Source organism: Gymnoscopelus braueri, assembly GCF_963280865.1.
Source record: "Gymnoscopelus braueri genome assembly, chromosome: 6".
NCBI classification, from domain to species: domain Eukaryota; kingdom Metazoa; phylum Chordata; class Actinopteri; order Myctophiformes; family Myctophidae; genus Gymnoscopelus; species Gymnoscopelus braueri.
Genome location: NC_137607.1, coordinates 27,951,151 through 27,968,650, shown reverse-complemented (window position 1 = coordinate 27,968,650; position 17,500 = coordinate 27,951,151). Strand labels below are relative to the sequence as shown.

The following is a 17,500-nucleotide window of genomic DNA, read 5'->3' as shown; positions in this document are numbered from 1 at the left end:
CTGGAATGCTGCAATGCACAGCCCCCCCCCCCACACACCCCACAGGGAGAAGGGTATAGTATTTCTTTATACTATACAGTATAAAGACAAGGTCAAACGTCATTCATAGGAAACATAGAACATGCATATCTGCTCTGGTATTCAGCTGCAGGACAAAGATCATTATAAAGATAATGGTAAAGTTGGCACACTGTTGTTTTCGCCTACTGTTTATTGTAAGGATCAATGTTTTGATCACAAATGGATCTTCATCAGGACAAATCAAGAAGTGGGAGTGCACTGGACCACAATGGAAACAAGCCCCCCAGGCTTTTTTTTTTTTTACAAATATTTTGTTTTACTGTACTGCTGTGCTGTTTTTAAAACTGCTTAAATCAATCATTCAAACACACTTGTAGTATATAATAATTAATAGGTCAGGTGTAATCACTTGACCCATTAACAAAACTATAAGTAATACCCACAATTTGTGAAAGTGTACAAATTACACAATATTACAAAAAAAGAATTTCCAAGATGAATAGATGATAATGTTAGTATAATATTTGAATGTTAATATTAATGTATAATTATATTTTAATGTTTTATTGTCAGGGAGGAGGGGACTGTCCAGAGATGAGCATCGGTGCCATTAAGATTGCTTTGGAGATCTCCCTGCCGGGGTCCTTCATCTACGTCTTCACAGATGCTCGATCCAAAGACTACAAGCTAACCCACGAAGTCCTACAGCTCATCCAGCAAAAACAATCACAGGTGCAGACAATCAGTTCTCTATTATTAACAGTGAACTCAGAGACAATATGATTAATGACAGTTGGTGAAGGTCTGTGTGTGTGTGTGTGTGTGTGTGTGTGTGTGTGTGTGTGTGTGTGTGTGTGTGTGTGTGTGTGTGTGTGTATTATACATATATTATTTTGTTTGATTGTATTGTTACATTTTTGCTTTGGCAATGTAAACGTATGTTTTCTCATGCCAATAAAGCACTTTGAATTGAATTGAATTGAAATTTCAATTTCAATTTTTTTTTTTGAAAAATGTGTGTGTGTGTGTGTGTGTGTGTGTGTGTGGGGGTGTGTGTGTGTGTGTGTGTGTGTGTGTGTGCGCGTGCGCGTGGGGGTGCGTGTGTGTGTGCGTGCGTGTGCGTGGGGGTGCGTGTGCGTGTGTGTGTGTGTGTGTGTGTAGGTGGTGTTTGTGCTTACAGGGGACTGTGATGATCGGGCTCACATTGGCTACAAAGTCTATGAGGAGATTGCCTCCACCAGCTCTGGACAGGTCTTCCATCTGGACAAGAAACAAGTCTACGAGGTAAGAGGCAGTCTATTGGATCTAGAATTCAAGCTCTATTCTATTGTCGAAAGTATTACTTGTCCTTTCCAGCCGTGGTCCCCAGGTTGTTGTTAAAGGGTCCGTGAGCTGTCTAGCTGACAAAGCGATCAGCTGTTTTCTACATTGTACACACGGCAGCTCTGGTTCTCGAGCGCTAGTTCCAGAAAGTCCAGCAAGAAAACTTTCCAGCTTCAGATGTGCTTTGGTCACGGGTGGGTTCAATCTCCACAGTTTGGCCTAGGTTCTGCCCTTAAGCCATGTAAATAAAGCAAAGTTAGAAGGGTTTACTGCTTTTCATGTCCTTGAACCTTACCAGGTCCAAGCCTGGACTCCTGATCATGTTTCTCTGGACCTCGCTGTGAAGGGCGTAGTGAATTGATTGATGCATAGCTCTTAAAAAACACATTGCTGCATAGACTTCTTAAGTGTTTCCAAGAGATGCAAATCAACTCTTTTGGATAGATGACTGATGGTCTGTACTTTGGGAATGATGTGGCTGTTTGTTCAGGCCATTTGATTCTTCACAGAGAAGAAATTCTAGATAAAGCGAATACACTTTATACAGTGAATAACGTTGGAGCCTGCATCTGCCTTCATCGCGATCTTATTAATTGAAGTCGGTTTCTCTTGACCTCTCTCACTCTCTCCCTTTGTAGTCCTATTATTTTTCGTGTGTGCGCGCACACACACACACGCACACGCACACGCACACGCACACACACACACACACACACACACACACACACACACACACACACACACACACACACACACACACACACACACACACACACACACACACACACATACACACACACACACACACACACACAGTGGAGTAATGAAACGGCAGACAGGCATTGTTGACCTCTCCCGTCCTCCCGATTCTCCAAGCTGGCCTCCATGACCCCGTAGTCTGACTTGAAGAAAGAGAAGCCTGTCTCTGTCTGTACCCAGGCAAGACCCTCCACACCTGGCTCTGCTTTCTACCAACTCCCCCGACAGTTCTGTTTTGATCTCAGAGGGCAAGTTGATTACACAATTGCAGCACCATAATTGAACTTTATAATTTGGACTGAATAATCTTATAAGCTCACAACACGTTGCATTGCGGCCCGTTGTGAGCTTGTCGATTGGCTATTTTCGTCATAGAGATATGACGTAGAGGGAAAAAAAGATCAGGTCAACGAAGAGTGGACATCCACCTAGAAGAGAGGCTTGCATGAGGGAGAGTAAAAATGTACAAAATCATCAAGGAATTTGCCTGCCTTCAACATGTTCTTTCACTTGTAGTTGGAGATGTTCCATTAAATTTTTCCCCCTTCCCAATACCAATTACAATACCTGAACTTACATATCGGTCGATACCAAGTACAGTACAGATTTGATACCAGTGCTTTATGAATACATCTAGGTATGAATGACAATAATTCTTTATAAATTGTTCAAGTTCAGCCACAATTTAGTAATCATTCCCTGAAGAAGACCTCACGTGGTCGAAACGTCGGTTTCCAAATAAATCCTGCATCGTGGTTACGAGTGTGCGGCCTCTTTCTTTTTTGCCACAATTTAGTAGAACACATCATTCAAACTGTAACATTATACAACATTGCAACATCAACTTAAAAACAAATCATTCAAAATAAACAAGAATTGTTTAGTGCAAATGGGCTATCATCATCACATGATCAATTACGTGGTATCACATCATTGCATAGACTTGCATACTGGCTGATACCGATACCAGCATTTAGGCAGTATCGGAAGGCATTTCCGATACTGTTAAACAACAACTTGTAGTAATTACTTTCTTTCTCCCAAAAATCCTCACTCAGCTTTTGTTTTTTAAAGATTTTGGGTTCACTGTATCCCATGACTACTATTTCACACATGTCTGCACCCTTCAGAGTTTGTAGAGAGTGTCAGCACCCTGGGTCCCACACAGGAGCTGTCAGGGACTGTTCTGGGACTCTGGGGGCCGTGGGTCAGGGCACAGGGGGAATCTTAGTCACTTCCTGCTATAGCGGCCCCGCACATGTTGAGGGGATGACCTTGCATGCAGCTGTGGGGGGTGGTGCGTGTGTTTATGTGGTGTGTGTGTGTGTGTGTGTGTGTGTGTGTGTGTGTGTGTGTGTGTGTGTGTGTGTGTGTGTGTGTGTGTGTGTGTGTGTGTCTCTGTATGTATGTATGTTAAGGTAACTCCGCACCAAACAGACTCGTCCAGACTATTGCAGACTACTCCAGACTGCAACAGACTGGTATTCGGTTGGCAAAAGTTGGCATTTAAGTCTGTCAGCCGACTGGCCATTCATGTGCTAATTTGACTTTTAGCCTGCCAGCGTTGCCAGGTCTGCTTATTATAAGCGACTTTGGGCTTGTTTCCCTGCAAAGCCACTTATGTTCCCAGCGTTTTTTCTTCACTGACGTGCAGTGGTGTATTCTTTATTCTTCTTTATTCTTTATTAATTATTAGGATCCCCATTAGCTTCCACAAAGTGGTCGCTAGTCTAAGTAGTGTAAGTAACTAGTACATTTACTCAAGTACTGTACTTAAGTACAATTTTGAGGTACTTTTACTTTACTGGAGTATTTCCAATTGTCTATACTTGTACTCCACAACAATTATTTGAAATGTTTAGTTACTAGTTACTTTGCAGATATAAATCATTATGAAACATACATTAACCTCTTTTGCCCTATTTTATACCTATAAGCTATTTGAAAATAGCAGATCTACAAGCTCACAATGTGTTGCGATGCACGCGTTCTGAGCTTGTAGATCTGCTATTTTCAAACATTTTGGTACTTTTACTTTTGGTACTTTAAGTACATTTTTATACCAATACTTTAGTACTTTTACTCAAGTAAATGTTGAATTCTGGACTTTTACTTGTAACAGACTCAGAGTACATCTATTGCATTCAAGCCTGGAATTTCGTCATTTTAGGGGCAAGGCCACTTGGCCTTTGGTGTTGTAATTTTTTGGAGGGCACAAAGGCCCTGCCCGGTCTTCCTGCCAGGGCAGGAAGGCCATCCAAAAAAATAATAATGATTTTTAAGTCCAAAAATGATTTTTAAGTCCACGGAAATAATGCATTTAACTTGAAGGTTAAGGATCATTGTATTTTAATATATTATAAGAATAGTATAACTATCTGTGAAATATAACCCGTTTATTTCACAAAATAATGTGTTGGCAAATGACCAATATTTAGTTATATAGGTCTCAATATGTCACATTCAGCCCTGGACTTCACTGACTGAAGTAGGGGTCACATTAATCACATTAGATTCACATAATGTATTTTACCCACAATTAATTTTCATTCAAATGAAATGTTAATGAACTTGCACTAATAATGACTTTAGTTGATTTTTCACTCTTTAAAATATAGTATTTCTTAATTATTAATAATTACAGCTTCTTTTTTTTTCACGATTTTTATTGTTTTTAAATAATAATAAAAAAGGAACATACAAGATTTCCACCCGACAGCCATAATATATAGCCAATATATGGTTCTGTATCAGTATATGAGTCCGTTTTTGCAGATTTCATTCTAATTGGCTACTATGCCTGCATATGAATTTCATGAGCCTGGGTAGGTCACCCTGGCTTGGCGGAGATATGCCCTGTAGCGCACACTCCGCCAGTGATGTAAAGTAACTAAGTACATTTACTCAAGTACTGTACTTAAGTACACTTTTGAGGATTTTTTACTTTACTGGAGTATTTCTAATTTTCAGTACTTTTACTTCTACTCCATACATCTCTGAGGAAAATATTCTACTTTTACACCACTACAATTATTTGAAAACTTTAGTTATTAGTTACTTTGCAGATATAAATTATTACATTATAAAACATACAGTAACCACTTTAGCTCTATTTTATACCTAGGCTATTTGAAAATAGCCGATCTACAAGCTCACAACACGTCGCGAAGCGACGCGTTGTGAGCTTGTAGATCTGCTATTTTCAAACATTTGAGTACTTTTACTTTTGGTACTTTAAGTACATTTTGATACCAATACTTTTGTACTTTTACTCAAGTACTTCTACATTGCAGTATTGATACTTTTACTTAAGTAAAACATTTGAGTACTTTTTCCACCACTGCGCTCCACACAGCAGCAGCAGGTGAAAGCAATTCACTTAAACGAGGGTTGTGTTGCGCACCAAAACTGCGCGAAAGTAGGTCAAATCAATCAATCTCTCTCTCTCTCTGGGAGCAACAACGAGAAACAGTGAATGTAGGTTTTCATAGACATGGTCGCTTGTTTCTCTCACATAATCTGGCAACACCGACAGCCCTTTGTTGTCACTGCCACTGCTCTGCCAGTCGGCTAAAAAGCTGAACATGTTCGGTCGGCTCTGGGTCGGCCGAAAAGGTCCCGACGGACCCCTAACCGACTGGCCGACGGACCCCTAACCGACTGGCCGACGCTTCCCGAAGCCAAATCGGCCCAAAGTCGGGCCGATTTGGATTGGTCTGGAGCCAGCTTTAGGTGTGTGTGTGTGTGTGTGTGTGTGTGTGTGTGTGTGTGTGTGTGTGTGTGTGTGTGTGTGTGTGTGTGTGTGTGTGTGTGTGTGTGTGTGTGTGTGTGTGTGTGTGTGTGTGTGTCTCTGTATGTATGTATGTTAGGTGTGTGTGTGTGTGTGTGTGTGTGTGTGTGTGTGTGTGTGTGTGTGTGTGTGTGTGTGTGTGTGTGTGTGTGTGTGTGTGTGTGTGTGTGTGTGTGTGTGTGTGTGTGTGTGTCTCTGTATGTATGTATGTATGTTAGGTGTGTGTGTGTGTGTGTGTGTGTGTGTGTGTGTGTGTGTGTGTGTGTGTGTGTGTGTGTGTGTGTGTGTGTGTGTGTGTGTGTGTGTGTGTGTGTGTGTGTGTGTGTGTGTGTGTGTGTGTCTCTGTATGTATGTATGTTAGGTGTGTGTGTGTGTGTGTGTGTGTGTGTGTGTGTGTGTGTGTGTGTGTGTGTGTGTGTGTGTGTGTGTGTGTGTGTGTGTGTGTGTGTGTGTGTGTGTGTGTGCGCGGGTGTGTGCGCGGGTGTGTGCGCGGCCGCGTACACACGCACATGCATGTGTGTTTCTCTCTGCATTTCTCTCTACTTCCCACAGAGTTCTCATGCTCTTGTCCGTTGGTGTGATTGTCACAGGTCCTGAAGTGGGTGGAGGAGGCGGTTCAGTCATCTAAGGTCCACCTGCTGTCTACCGATCACCCCAGTGGAGTCAGCAAAACCTGGCAGTTGCCCTTTGACCCTAGCCTCAAGGAGGTCACAGTCGCTCTGAGTGGTCCAGCACCTAACATCGAGATACGGAACCCCCAAGGTACGATACAACTGTAACTTTGGAAGTTTACAAATGGAACACACAAATGGATTAACACTAAGGTGATTATGGTAAACTCACTCATATCACACACCAAACAGTAATAACTCCTGTAACTTTAACTAGCCAAAACAATAAAATAAACTACATATCGTCAAGTTTTAATATCGAGATATATCGCGGTACGATATATTGTGACACCCCTGGGGCATATACATTTAATATGTGTATTTAATTCTCATTGTTTACTTCTTCCCTTCAGGGAAGCTAATTGGGAAGGGTGATGGACTGACCGAGCTTCTGCACATTCCCAACTCCGCTAGAGTCGTCAACATCAAGGACCCGCAGCCTGGGATGTGGACCATCAAGGTAAACAGTTTTTACATGGAAATGCATGTAGAATTCTGGAGATGTTTTCCCCCCACGAGGTCACAGAGCAGATCCGCCATTTAAAATGACTTACTGCACAGAGGTCAGTGCTGTAACCTTGAAATTTGTTCACAGCTTGCACCCCAGGAGGGAGCTGTGCCCTTGAGGTAGGATCTTGAGCTGAATTACTGCAGTAATACATCAGATACAGTGACTACAGTGACATGTAGTCATCAATTTAACATACACGTCATCTGGTGAAGGCATTCAGCTCGTTAAATGACGTGATCAAAAATGCACATTTCAGCAGTGATTTCTTTTAGTTAGTATGGAGATGAAGATGTAGCTCATCGGTGGCAGTTGCTGTTGTTTTTGCATCTTTTGTTCCCTTACCCGCTGTTTTCGGGCCATCGTTGTTGCATTTCACTCTGAGGAGGAGCATAGTTGCTGGTGTCCCGCTGTCGGGGGAATGCAAAAACAGTTGAACAGCGGGGTTCCCACACTCTGGGTACCAGGAAATGACAAGCACAAATCACTCAGGTAACAACAAAAAAATGTTTTTACCTGGGTGATTTGTTACAGGGACATGGGATGGCTCCTGTATTCTGTGTAGATCCCTGCTGGGTCACTTTCAGTGTACTCAGTATGGTTGTGTAATGTCCTATCAACCCTTCCCCATGATTTACAGGAGGAGGGAGGAGAAGAAAACTGCCCGCCCCCCCATCTCCCTTGTGTTTCCTCTCCGGAGGAAAGTTTTAATGGTGGGCAGATGAGCATGACTATGGAGGCGTGGGACAGATTAATGACTGAAGTCTCTCTAAAGTCCCCTGAAAAGCAGTTTTTTTTATTTTTATATAACATATGTGATGTTTGTTTTTGTTGCTGATTGGCATTGCCACGGTAACCCTGTCTTCCAGTCTGCTCTGCTTCCCTTCATATCACTTTGCCAGGTCTTTCATGTTTCCTCCTTATCGCATCACACTCCAGGAGCCATGACATCATAGGACTGCAGTGTGATGTAAATCCTCAGCCACGTTCGCAATGTGTGTGTTGGTCTAGACGCAGTGCTTCCGTTCAATCCGAAATGAGTTATGCCTTGCCAGGGCAGTTAGCGTGCTTTTTTGTACATACAGCACAGACCTGCTATAGACTCCTGTTTTTGCCTTAAGTCTCATTTATTTGAGACCAGGCCTTCCCAGCTGTGTCTGACTCTGCACTTAACCCATAGGTTAATCTCATGTAGGACCCTCTCACTAAATACCCATGTCAGGAAAACTTCAAACAGAAAAGCTGGCAAGAAATCAGTATTTAGAATTGCAGTATTGCTGACCTTGGACCATGTTTGCACCGCCCCTTAAAAGCCAGTCTTACACAAAGTCACCACGTTACTTCTCTGAAGTCTGCTTCGTTCCACCTGTGTGATGAATGGGAAAGAGCTCTGTCCGACATGCCCACATTGGCTTTTCCAACCTTAGTTTCATTGTTAACAGAGGGAGGTTTGGCTGTGCAGTGTCTGCATAGCACTACAGTTTGTTTTGTCTATCTGGTGAGAAAAAACTTCTGCAGGTTAATATTTCAATGTTTCTTTTTCTTCCCCTCTGTGTTGCTCTAAGGTGAAAAGTTCTCTTAACAGTTTATCCCTCTTTTGCGTCGCAGACTAAACAAGTCTTGTCCTCAGCGATTAGCCATGCAAAGGTTTCAGACATCAATGAAGAGTTAAACTAATAGTAAGGATTTTACATTGGAGAATCTTCTCTCTCTCGCTAGTCGCTACATCTTCGTCCAACCACATTCGTTCATTCTTTTCTCTCTCCCCTTCTGAGAATCAAATACAGCCGCTGTTTGTGTCCAATAGTTTTTATGTGTTGTGTTGTTCTGTTGCCCAAGTCCCAGTACCCCCCCCCCCGCCACACACACACACACACACACACACACACACACACACACACACACACACACACACACACACACACACACACACACACACACACACACACACACACACACACACCCACCCACCAACATACCTCTCTATCTGGCTTCCGTACCTAAAAATATCCGCTTCATCTTATATGAAGTCCTGTTTCCCAGGACCATCTGACGGGCAGCTGCAGTCAGATGCATACAGTATATACACTTTGAAGGGATTTCTGTTTCTGCCATGCTGCGTTTGGCTAAAGGCTAATGGTCCGTGACGCCCCAGTGTACTCGCCCTGGTTAGAAATTGTGCGCGAAAAGAAAGGCCATCCATTTGAATCTACCTTTAATTGGCTAATGTGTTGGTGTACAGTATGGAGAGTGGGATCACACAACCCTCACATCTTCAATCCACTGTGTGTTTGTGTATACATCTGCGTGTATGTGTACTGTACTGTACTGTATGTGTATGTGTAATTTGTGTAGTTTCTGAGAACCATCCAGGTTGGACTCCTCAATGCTGTGGTGAAACTATAGCAGTGATGACTGCATCTTGGCTTCATACTGCCTGGTGTTTTATGGCCCATGATAATAGTTTAGGAAGGTTGTAATTTCAAAAGTATGCAAACAACCCAAAGGACTTGTAGCGGTGGCAGACTGCCCTACTCTCCATTCACTGGCTGTCATCTGTCTCACTGTCTTCTGTTTTGTCTGTCTCTCTCTGTGTCTTTGTCCATTCCGTCTCTATGATCTCTATTGTATCTCTCTCTCTCTTTATATGGTATCTGTTCTGTTCTGATTAGACTGCATCCAGGTATCCTGGTGAGCACAGAACATACTGAATAATAAAAATAAATGGGGGGGGAAGAGCAGGATTATATTTTTTAAGAGACTCAAAGGGACCAGGACACGTGGGGGCTTTCTCCTGCCAAACAGATACTAAAGTATTTATTCCATTTCTTTTTTTCTTTTCTGTTTTACTTGTAATAACACAAGCTGTTCCTTGTCAGAGGATACGATGGTTCCTTCTCCTTTCTTCATGCTCCACTGACTGAATACTTCGGTTTAGTAGTTACTGCAGATCAATGCAGTAAAATCAGAATGTGATAACAAGCATCAATCCAAATCAATCAATTAATCAGGGATTGGTATTTATTGTGAGGATCATTCCAGACAGACACTGCTGTGATCTGCTGCAGGTCGACTTACCTAGAAAGAATTTGTAGTGAGGTAAGAGGCTTGCAATATCATGTACCCTTCTAGAGTACTTTTCAGGTTTGAAGTTTAAAACGTTTTAGAAAATACTCTTTTATTCATTATATAGATGCATGCATTGAAGTAAAGAGTCTACCAACTCAAGCCACTAGCAGTTGAGCACACATTAGCCAAAGCCTGTATAACTTAATTTTAACAGTCGTCGTAATAATCAATGACAAATGTACATTCCTAAAGAGAGAAATAGCTGTATTCCTGCTTCATGCATTTGAGAGTGTGTCCAGGTCATGAGCATAGGGACATGGGTGTCCTAATGACAAGGAGTTCCGGCGTGACCATAAAAGTGTCCCTCCCTCTCCTTGTTATGACCCTAATGACCATCAGCTAAAGACCGTCATGTATCATTCCACAGCAGCTTTTAGGGTGGGTTTAATTACCACTACGTTGTGCTTTTAGGATGGGTGGACATTAACAACATGAACCCTAGCGTCCTGGGGCTAACATTCGGTGAAAATAGCAGATCTGAAAAGCTCACAACGCGCTGCGTTGTGGTGCGTTGTGAGCTTGTAGATTGGCTATTGTCGCCAAAGATATTTAGTGTAGAGTGAAAACAGGAGGGGGCCTAGTACAGTTTAAGGCCCTGGGGGACTCCGGTGAACGAAGTATATAGGATTTAACAATTATTTTTTCTAAATTTAGAGTTTTTACTTGAAGTGTTTCTAAGTGGTTAACATTTGAGACTAATACTGCCACCCAGGAACTGAATTGTAGGGGTTAAAGCCTAGTCATACTCTTAAATATACAGTACTATTACACTCCTTGATTATTATATTAGGTTATTGGGTATATAAAATAACCCAATGGGTACAGTACGCCTCATTGCAAAAGGTGAGTCAGTAAAATTGGACTGAACACTTCTCTTTTGGATAGAAGGTAAAACTCTGGTTTGGCAATCTTCTGTTTAATATGCTTACTTATGATACATTCAGGTAAAGCTTTGTAGCTGGAAAGAGGAAGAAAACAAGACACTGTCTAATGACAGTGTTGCTTCCATTTGGTTATCTGATATCATATTGATGACATCAGTCCTTCCCAAATATGAAGGAAAGATCTGAGATTCTGAATTCACTAAATGTGAAAAAGATTCACACAGAAATATGTATGCAATTGCAATATGCAAAAAATATTAGCGGTTTATTTCCTTGGCGTATTGGCAGCGTGCACAAGAACACTCTTCTAGACGGCTCGCCCCTTAGGAGCCACACCGTAAAAAATAACCTGTGATGTGGGCTAAATGCCAGTTTAGGTTTGCATGCCTGATTCTGTGTAGCGAGTCATGTCTCATGACACCTCCAAAGTGTTTTACCTCAAGGTGAGGATTTTCCGCTACTCACCAACCTGTATTTCATTGTAATTACTCTGTCTCTGTTTCTACCTTACTTCAAAAGACAGTTGTGTAATAAAGACTACATCAACCCAATTTAGTCACGCTCTGATTATAGTGGTCCTGTCTGCCATATTAAAGTATGAATGTCAGCATGAATTCCTCTTTCGTATGTGTGAAATGTGGATGATTTATAAGTCATGCGTTGTTTGATAGTCTTTCTTTACTAACTTGTCTATACAAGTAGCTTTTTCTGGAACACAATAGTTTGTTTTGAAACACTTCCATTTCTTTGCCGCTAATTTCGACAGCCTTATTTATACGTAGTTGTGTGCCGGTGTCGCGTGCCAAAAATAGCCGATCTGCTAGCTCACAATGTGTCGCATTATGTTGCATTGTGAGCTTGTAGATCAGCTATTTTCTGCGTGCTACACTGGCACACAAATTAAGCATAACAGCGTTCTTTTTTTCTTAGTTTAATTTAAATCAGATAAATGCTCATCATCATCTGGTATTATGAATGATCCAAATCGATCATATTCTCTAATAATGAATGTATAATGAGAAAAAAATATATTGGGAAATTAAATTGTTGTTTATGTTGAATCTGTATCTATTCAATTCTTCTACCTCATATTACTTTAATACAACTGCAAAATAAACAGTGCACAAAATGTACATCTGCTTGTCCCGACAGACATCTAGTAAAGGAAGATATTCAGTCCGGATCTCAGGTCTCAGCACCATCGACTTCCGGGCCGGCTTTTCCAGGAAGCCCACATTGGACTTCAAAAAAACCATCAGTCGGCCTGTTCAAGGTCAGTGAGGTCAAATGTCAACCTTTCCAAATGTAAAAAAAAATAAAAGAAGAAAAAAGACAGAGCCACTATTATATGGTATGCTTATATATACATTCCAGCATTAGTCTGGCAAACTTTAAGTGGATTTGTCTTTCATCACCCTCTATTTGTACCTTTTTCCTTGTAAACATGTTGTGTCACTCATATGATGTCATACACTGTAAAATCTTTAGTGTTAGGGTTAGGTTATTTGGTTTTAATAAGGCACCCCACCTAACTTCCTTTGGCACAATCAACTGTTACATCATCACCCCAGGTATTCCCACCCACATCCTCCTGAACACCACCGGGCTTTCCCGTCCTGCTCGTGCTGATAGGCTGGAGCTCCTGTCAATCACGGGGGACGTGATGAAGACATTGCCTATTCGCTTCTATCCCGAAAGACAGCCATATGGCATCTGGAATATCACCGAGTTCATCCCACCCAATGAGGCCTTCTTCCTGCGGGTGACCGGATATGACAAGGACGGGTTCCTGTTCCAAAGAGTCTCCAGTGTGGCCTTCTCCAGAATCGTACCTGGTCAGTAATGCAGGTTGTTACTATCGAAAATAGTATGCCATGTTGTAGTATGCCAAGTCCTGTGATTTATTTTCCTTTGTAATTGTAAACGTACTCATGACCGTGATGCTTGAATGTCATAGTGAGTGTTTTATACTAGAAAAAAATTTATTCATGTAAAAAAAAGAAGACGTGCCAAAAATAGCCAAACTTTCGTCACAATGCAACACATTGTGAGCTTGTAGATCAGCTATTTGTGGTGTGCGACTCCATTGTACGACAAAGTATAAATCAAACTTTAAGTCACTGTTAAGAGGTTTCATGAGAAATGTAATGAACATTGTGTCCATAAATGGCTCATTAATGAACACAAAACAAAGTGTGTACATTGTAGATCACAAGTGATTGATTGACTGGTGACTAGCTGATGAATAAATGACTGACTTTTACTGTAAATTCATTGATTTATGAACAGACTGATGGTAACTGTAACTTTCATGTCCCTTCCTGTCAGATGCCCCTAAGGTGCTAATGCCGGCCACCACCCCAGGCTACTACCTCCAGAAAGGGGCCATCAACTGCCAAGCCGAGAGTCTAATCCCCTTCACTCTGCGCTTTACTAGGGATGGGAAACGATTGGGGGTGGACCAGCTCTTCAGGTACAACATAATGGGGAAGGATTGACTAATCAGTCTTTTAAAGTAAAAAAGGTCTATACACCAAGACCGTATAGACACCTGCTTTATAGACTATTTATAGACATGCTCATTTTAAATTTAATACATGAATACATTGGGTCACCAGGGTTCAAATCGCTGTGATTATATTGGTGCTGTGACCCACATCGTGTTCACCAGTCAAAGTGGTGTGACTGTAGCACTGCCTGAAGCCCAGAAGCCAAATATCTCCCTTAGCGGGGTGGGGGGGGTGTTAGATGTAACCCATACTGGCCCAGCAAGCACAATGACGTCATGATGACGTTATGATGACGCCCGGTCATCACCCCGGTGACGTTCAGGACTAGGCCAGATCACAGCCCATATGGGGATGATCTTTACGTCATTTACAGGACGTCATCACCGGGACATCATATGGACATTTGGACAGCAATTTTGGGTGATGAGAAATGTGTTTAGATGACGTCCTGGAAGTGACGTTTTTGTGGTCAGGATTAATTTTGAAATCAGGTGATATTCTGGGCCAGATCTGACTTGTCTTGGTTTGACTTGATCTAGCCCCAATCGAGACGTCACTGATTGGTCCGGGTCCTGACTGTGCTTGCTGGGGGGTTTCCCACTCAAAGTGGTGTGACTGTAGCAGACTAAGCAGAGTTGCACTGCCTGAAGGCCAGAAGCCTAATTTCTCCTTTGACCAGGGGGTATTTCTTTGAATGAGTGGTAGATATCCCAATGTGGGAGATATGTTTCATCAATATTCTCAACACACATAGTACACAGTAAAATCCTCAGTGTTCATTTATCCATTTGTAACTCTGAACATGTGTAGGCCTTTGTACACCCTCAGAGTTAACACATTGGGTGCCAGAGGTTTATTAAAATATTATACGTTGAGTGCCAGCATTTCTTCCATCCACTTGCGTTATACATTTCGTGCTGTGAGAAGCCCCGACGCGGAAATGCATGTAAACAAAGCGTGCGTGCGAGACGGCGGAGGGTCCCGACTAACGCCTGGAACAATAATATTTCCAACGCGACCCTCCATTGCAGCGTGATCGCCGATCGAAAACGGCTCGTTTCCACCACATTAAAAAGAAATGGAGATATTAAGCTTTTAATCAAGGAGATAACATTGAAAACGCCGACCGGAAGGATTTTTGACATGGAGCCTCATCCAGCCTCTTCTTCTCAGAAACTGCTTGGGTGATGTCAAAGTTTCGTTTTAGCGCCCCACGTGGCCCACATGTATAAAAATAGAATTGGGTCAAAAACGGTCCGGACCGTTTTCGGCACTTCTCGTTTGGACCCTCAAAAACGGTCCGGACCGTTTTTGGCATTCAATGTGTTAAAGAACCCTCAAGATTTAACATTTTAGAGGATATGAATGTTACATGTTTTTCACTGTTCCCAGGGAGGCAGACAATGCATCATGGGAGATTGCTCAGGTTACGCTGAAGGATGAGGGCTACTATGAGTGTATTGCTATTAACAGCGCTGGAACTGGACGAGCTCGCACTTTTCTGGATGTATCTGGTAAGTGGACACGCCACCAGGATGGTTTCACCCAATCACTGTATTGTTATGGGCAATTAATTTTCTTATAGAAATCTTAATTTTGGCTTAGAATATTGGCTTTAGTTTGCAGTTTGTCCTGAAAAAACACAAATGTTTCTTGAAATGGACAGTTGTATGAAATGTGCAGCACAAGAACAGTTTGACATGTGTTGACTTAAGGCCTTTGCAGACAGGGTGCGATTGGTCAATCAGTTTTTACCGCATGCGAAAAGACGCACAAATCGAACTGGGTTCGATTGAAGAAAAAAATAACGCACCGCCACAGCCACTTGCCGCACGGCAAATTCGGAGCCGGTGTGCACGAGGTCATAGAGAACCATGTGTTCTTTTAAAAAATGATATTGTCCGTTTTTTCCGTGCGAAAAATCGCACCCTGGCTGTCTGCAAAGGCCTTTACAGTAATTTGATAAGAAGCTCACACACTGTTATTTTTGTGCACATCCCCCTTCCCTGGTTGCCAAGCCAAACTGGCTCAGTAGTTCATAGGTGAGTAAAGTGGCATGTCACATCTTAACATGATGAAGATCTGAGAGGGATTCAAACTTTTTCAGAGAAGTAAACAAGAGTTGCGAGCCATCCTTTATGAAGTCATTATAAGCTACCCCATTGCACTACTGCATAATCTTCACATTAACAGATTTCTAAAATCTTCATTCAGTATTAAGAGAAGTTGGACAGATGTACAGTAGGCTGCAGTATTTATTTTTGTTCAGTTATAACTAGGAAATCAGTTCCCCAGTGTACATTGTTAGCCAATTAGCACTGCATGGTGTGCTACCTTCCATCAGCATGTGTAATGAGCAGCATGGAGGGCAGGCAAACATTACACTGTGTAAACAACCATAATACTGGGTGATGGATCACATAAGATGCAACTTGTAGGGCAAAAGGCAATTTACAGCACAATGTCTGGTAATGTGCTTTACTGTATTAAGGACAGAGAAAGAAAATATACTCGTGAGCACACAAGCTCACGCTTGTGCACACACGAAATACCACATGTGCAATGGCACGGCAAGCATGATCGTGAAGTTTACGTCATGCTCAATAGGACATGGCCTTACACACACAAGCGCTACTTAGAGAATACTCTGATTGAATATGGCTTGGAATCCAAGCACCAAGGCATGTGGCCGGGGATTTTATTGACTTCAGAGTCACCGGCTGTTCAGTTCATGCTGTGAATCTATGTGGTGGTAGACTGAATGGAACCTTATGGAGAATGCGACCATAACTCAAAACCGGACTTCTTAAATCCATGCCTCATAGGGACCAGGTCACAGGGTTACGGTTTAGTGCAGTGGTTCCCAAACGGTGTACCGTTAGACATGTTCAGGTGTGCCTTGTGATTTTGTGACAATCACACATTATTATATATATATATATATATATACTGTACAAATAGTTATAAATTATTTTTAAATTGACTATATCAGTACTTTGTGTGCACTCATTTCCCAATACAGCTACATTATATACCCTAAAAATATATATATTTTAACCACTTTCAACCTGGCATACGCTTTTTTAGGTGAAATATTTGTATTTGAATTTTAAAACAATTCCCCCACAAATGAAAAAAAAATTGCTAGACGAAAGGCAAAGGAGTCACCTAAATCAGTAAAGTTAATCCTTCAGGCAGTCTCTCGAGACTGACTGTTGGCTCAAACACTTTTCAAATGCTTCCGCCTAATAGTCTGTACTTTGGAAGTATGAAAATGAAATGAAAATAAGGAGGATGTCTCCCCCCTCTCCACTTTCGTTTCACCTTTGCAGTCGCATAAGTAACCTAACCTACTGTAAATAAGTTGAAGCCTATATACTGTAGCTTGTAAATGTAAATGTAATAATGTTTTTGAAAGATTTGTCAGTTGAAGGCCGGAGATAATGTTTTCGATCCTGTCCGTCCGTCTGTGTGTGTCCATCCGTCCATTCGTGTATCCGTCTGTGAGCAGCTAATCTCCGGGACCGTTGGACTGATTGAAAATGAAATGTTGCACGCACACTCGATATCTTTCAGAGTTTGCACACTCCCAGTAGGCAAAAAAATCTTCAAATTGGCCTCATGGTGGTGCTATAACAGCCCACTTCACCTTTTGACCTATAACTCTTGAAATGTACCAGTAGGTTGTACAATAAACCTTTTCTTCAAAACACACGTTTTGCCATTGCTCATAGTAGCAAATGTTCCATTCCATTCCCATTTCATTTCATATTCCACTCCGATTGGCTATGACTGACTACGTTTGCTGTCCCAGGGTAGGCAACCCGGCCTGGTGGAGGACCTGGAGCGCACTTTTCTAGTTTAAAAAAATGTTCTTGGAAATGACAAGCTGATGACAGCTTCCT

General features: G+C 41.9%; 1 protein-coding gene across 1 annotated transcript in view; it reads left to right on the top strand.

Moving 5' to 3' along the window:
• hmcn1 (hemicentin 1) overlaps window positions 1-17,500 on the top strand; it is a 219,447-nt gene that overhangs the window by 26,410 nt on the left and 175,537 nt on the right. The window contains exons 3-10 of the mRNA XM_080431586.1: window positions 595-753; window positions 1,183-1,305; window positions 6,484-6,655; window positions 6,918-7,024; window positions 12,238-12,358; window positions 12,657-12,920; window positions 13,414-13,558; window positions 14,988-15,109. Coding sequence (XP_080287712.1) covers window positions 595-753; window positions 1,183-1,305; window positions 6,484-6,655; window positions 6,918-7,024; window positions 12,238-12,358; window positions 12,657-12,920; window positions 13,414-13,558; window positions 14,988-15,109 — 1,213 coding nt within the window. The remainder of the gene's footprint in view (window positions 1-594; window positions 754-1,182; window positions 1,306-6,483; window positions 6,656-6,917; window positions 7,025-12,237; window positions 12,359-12,656; window positions 12,921-13,413; window positions 13,559-14,987; window positions 15,110-17,500) is intronic.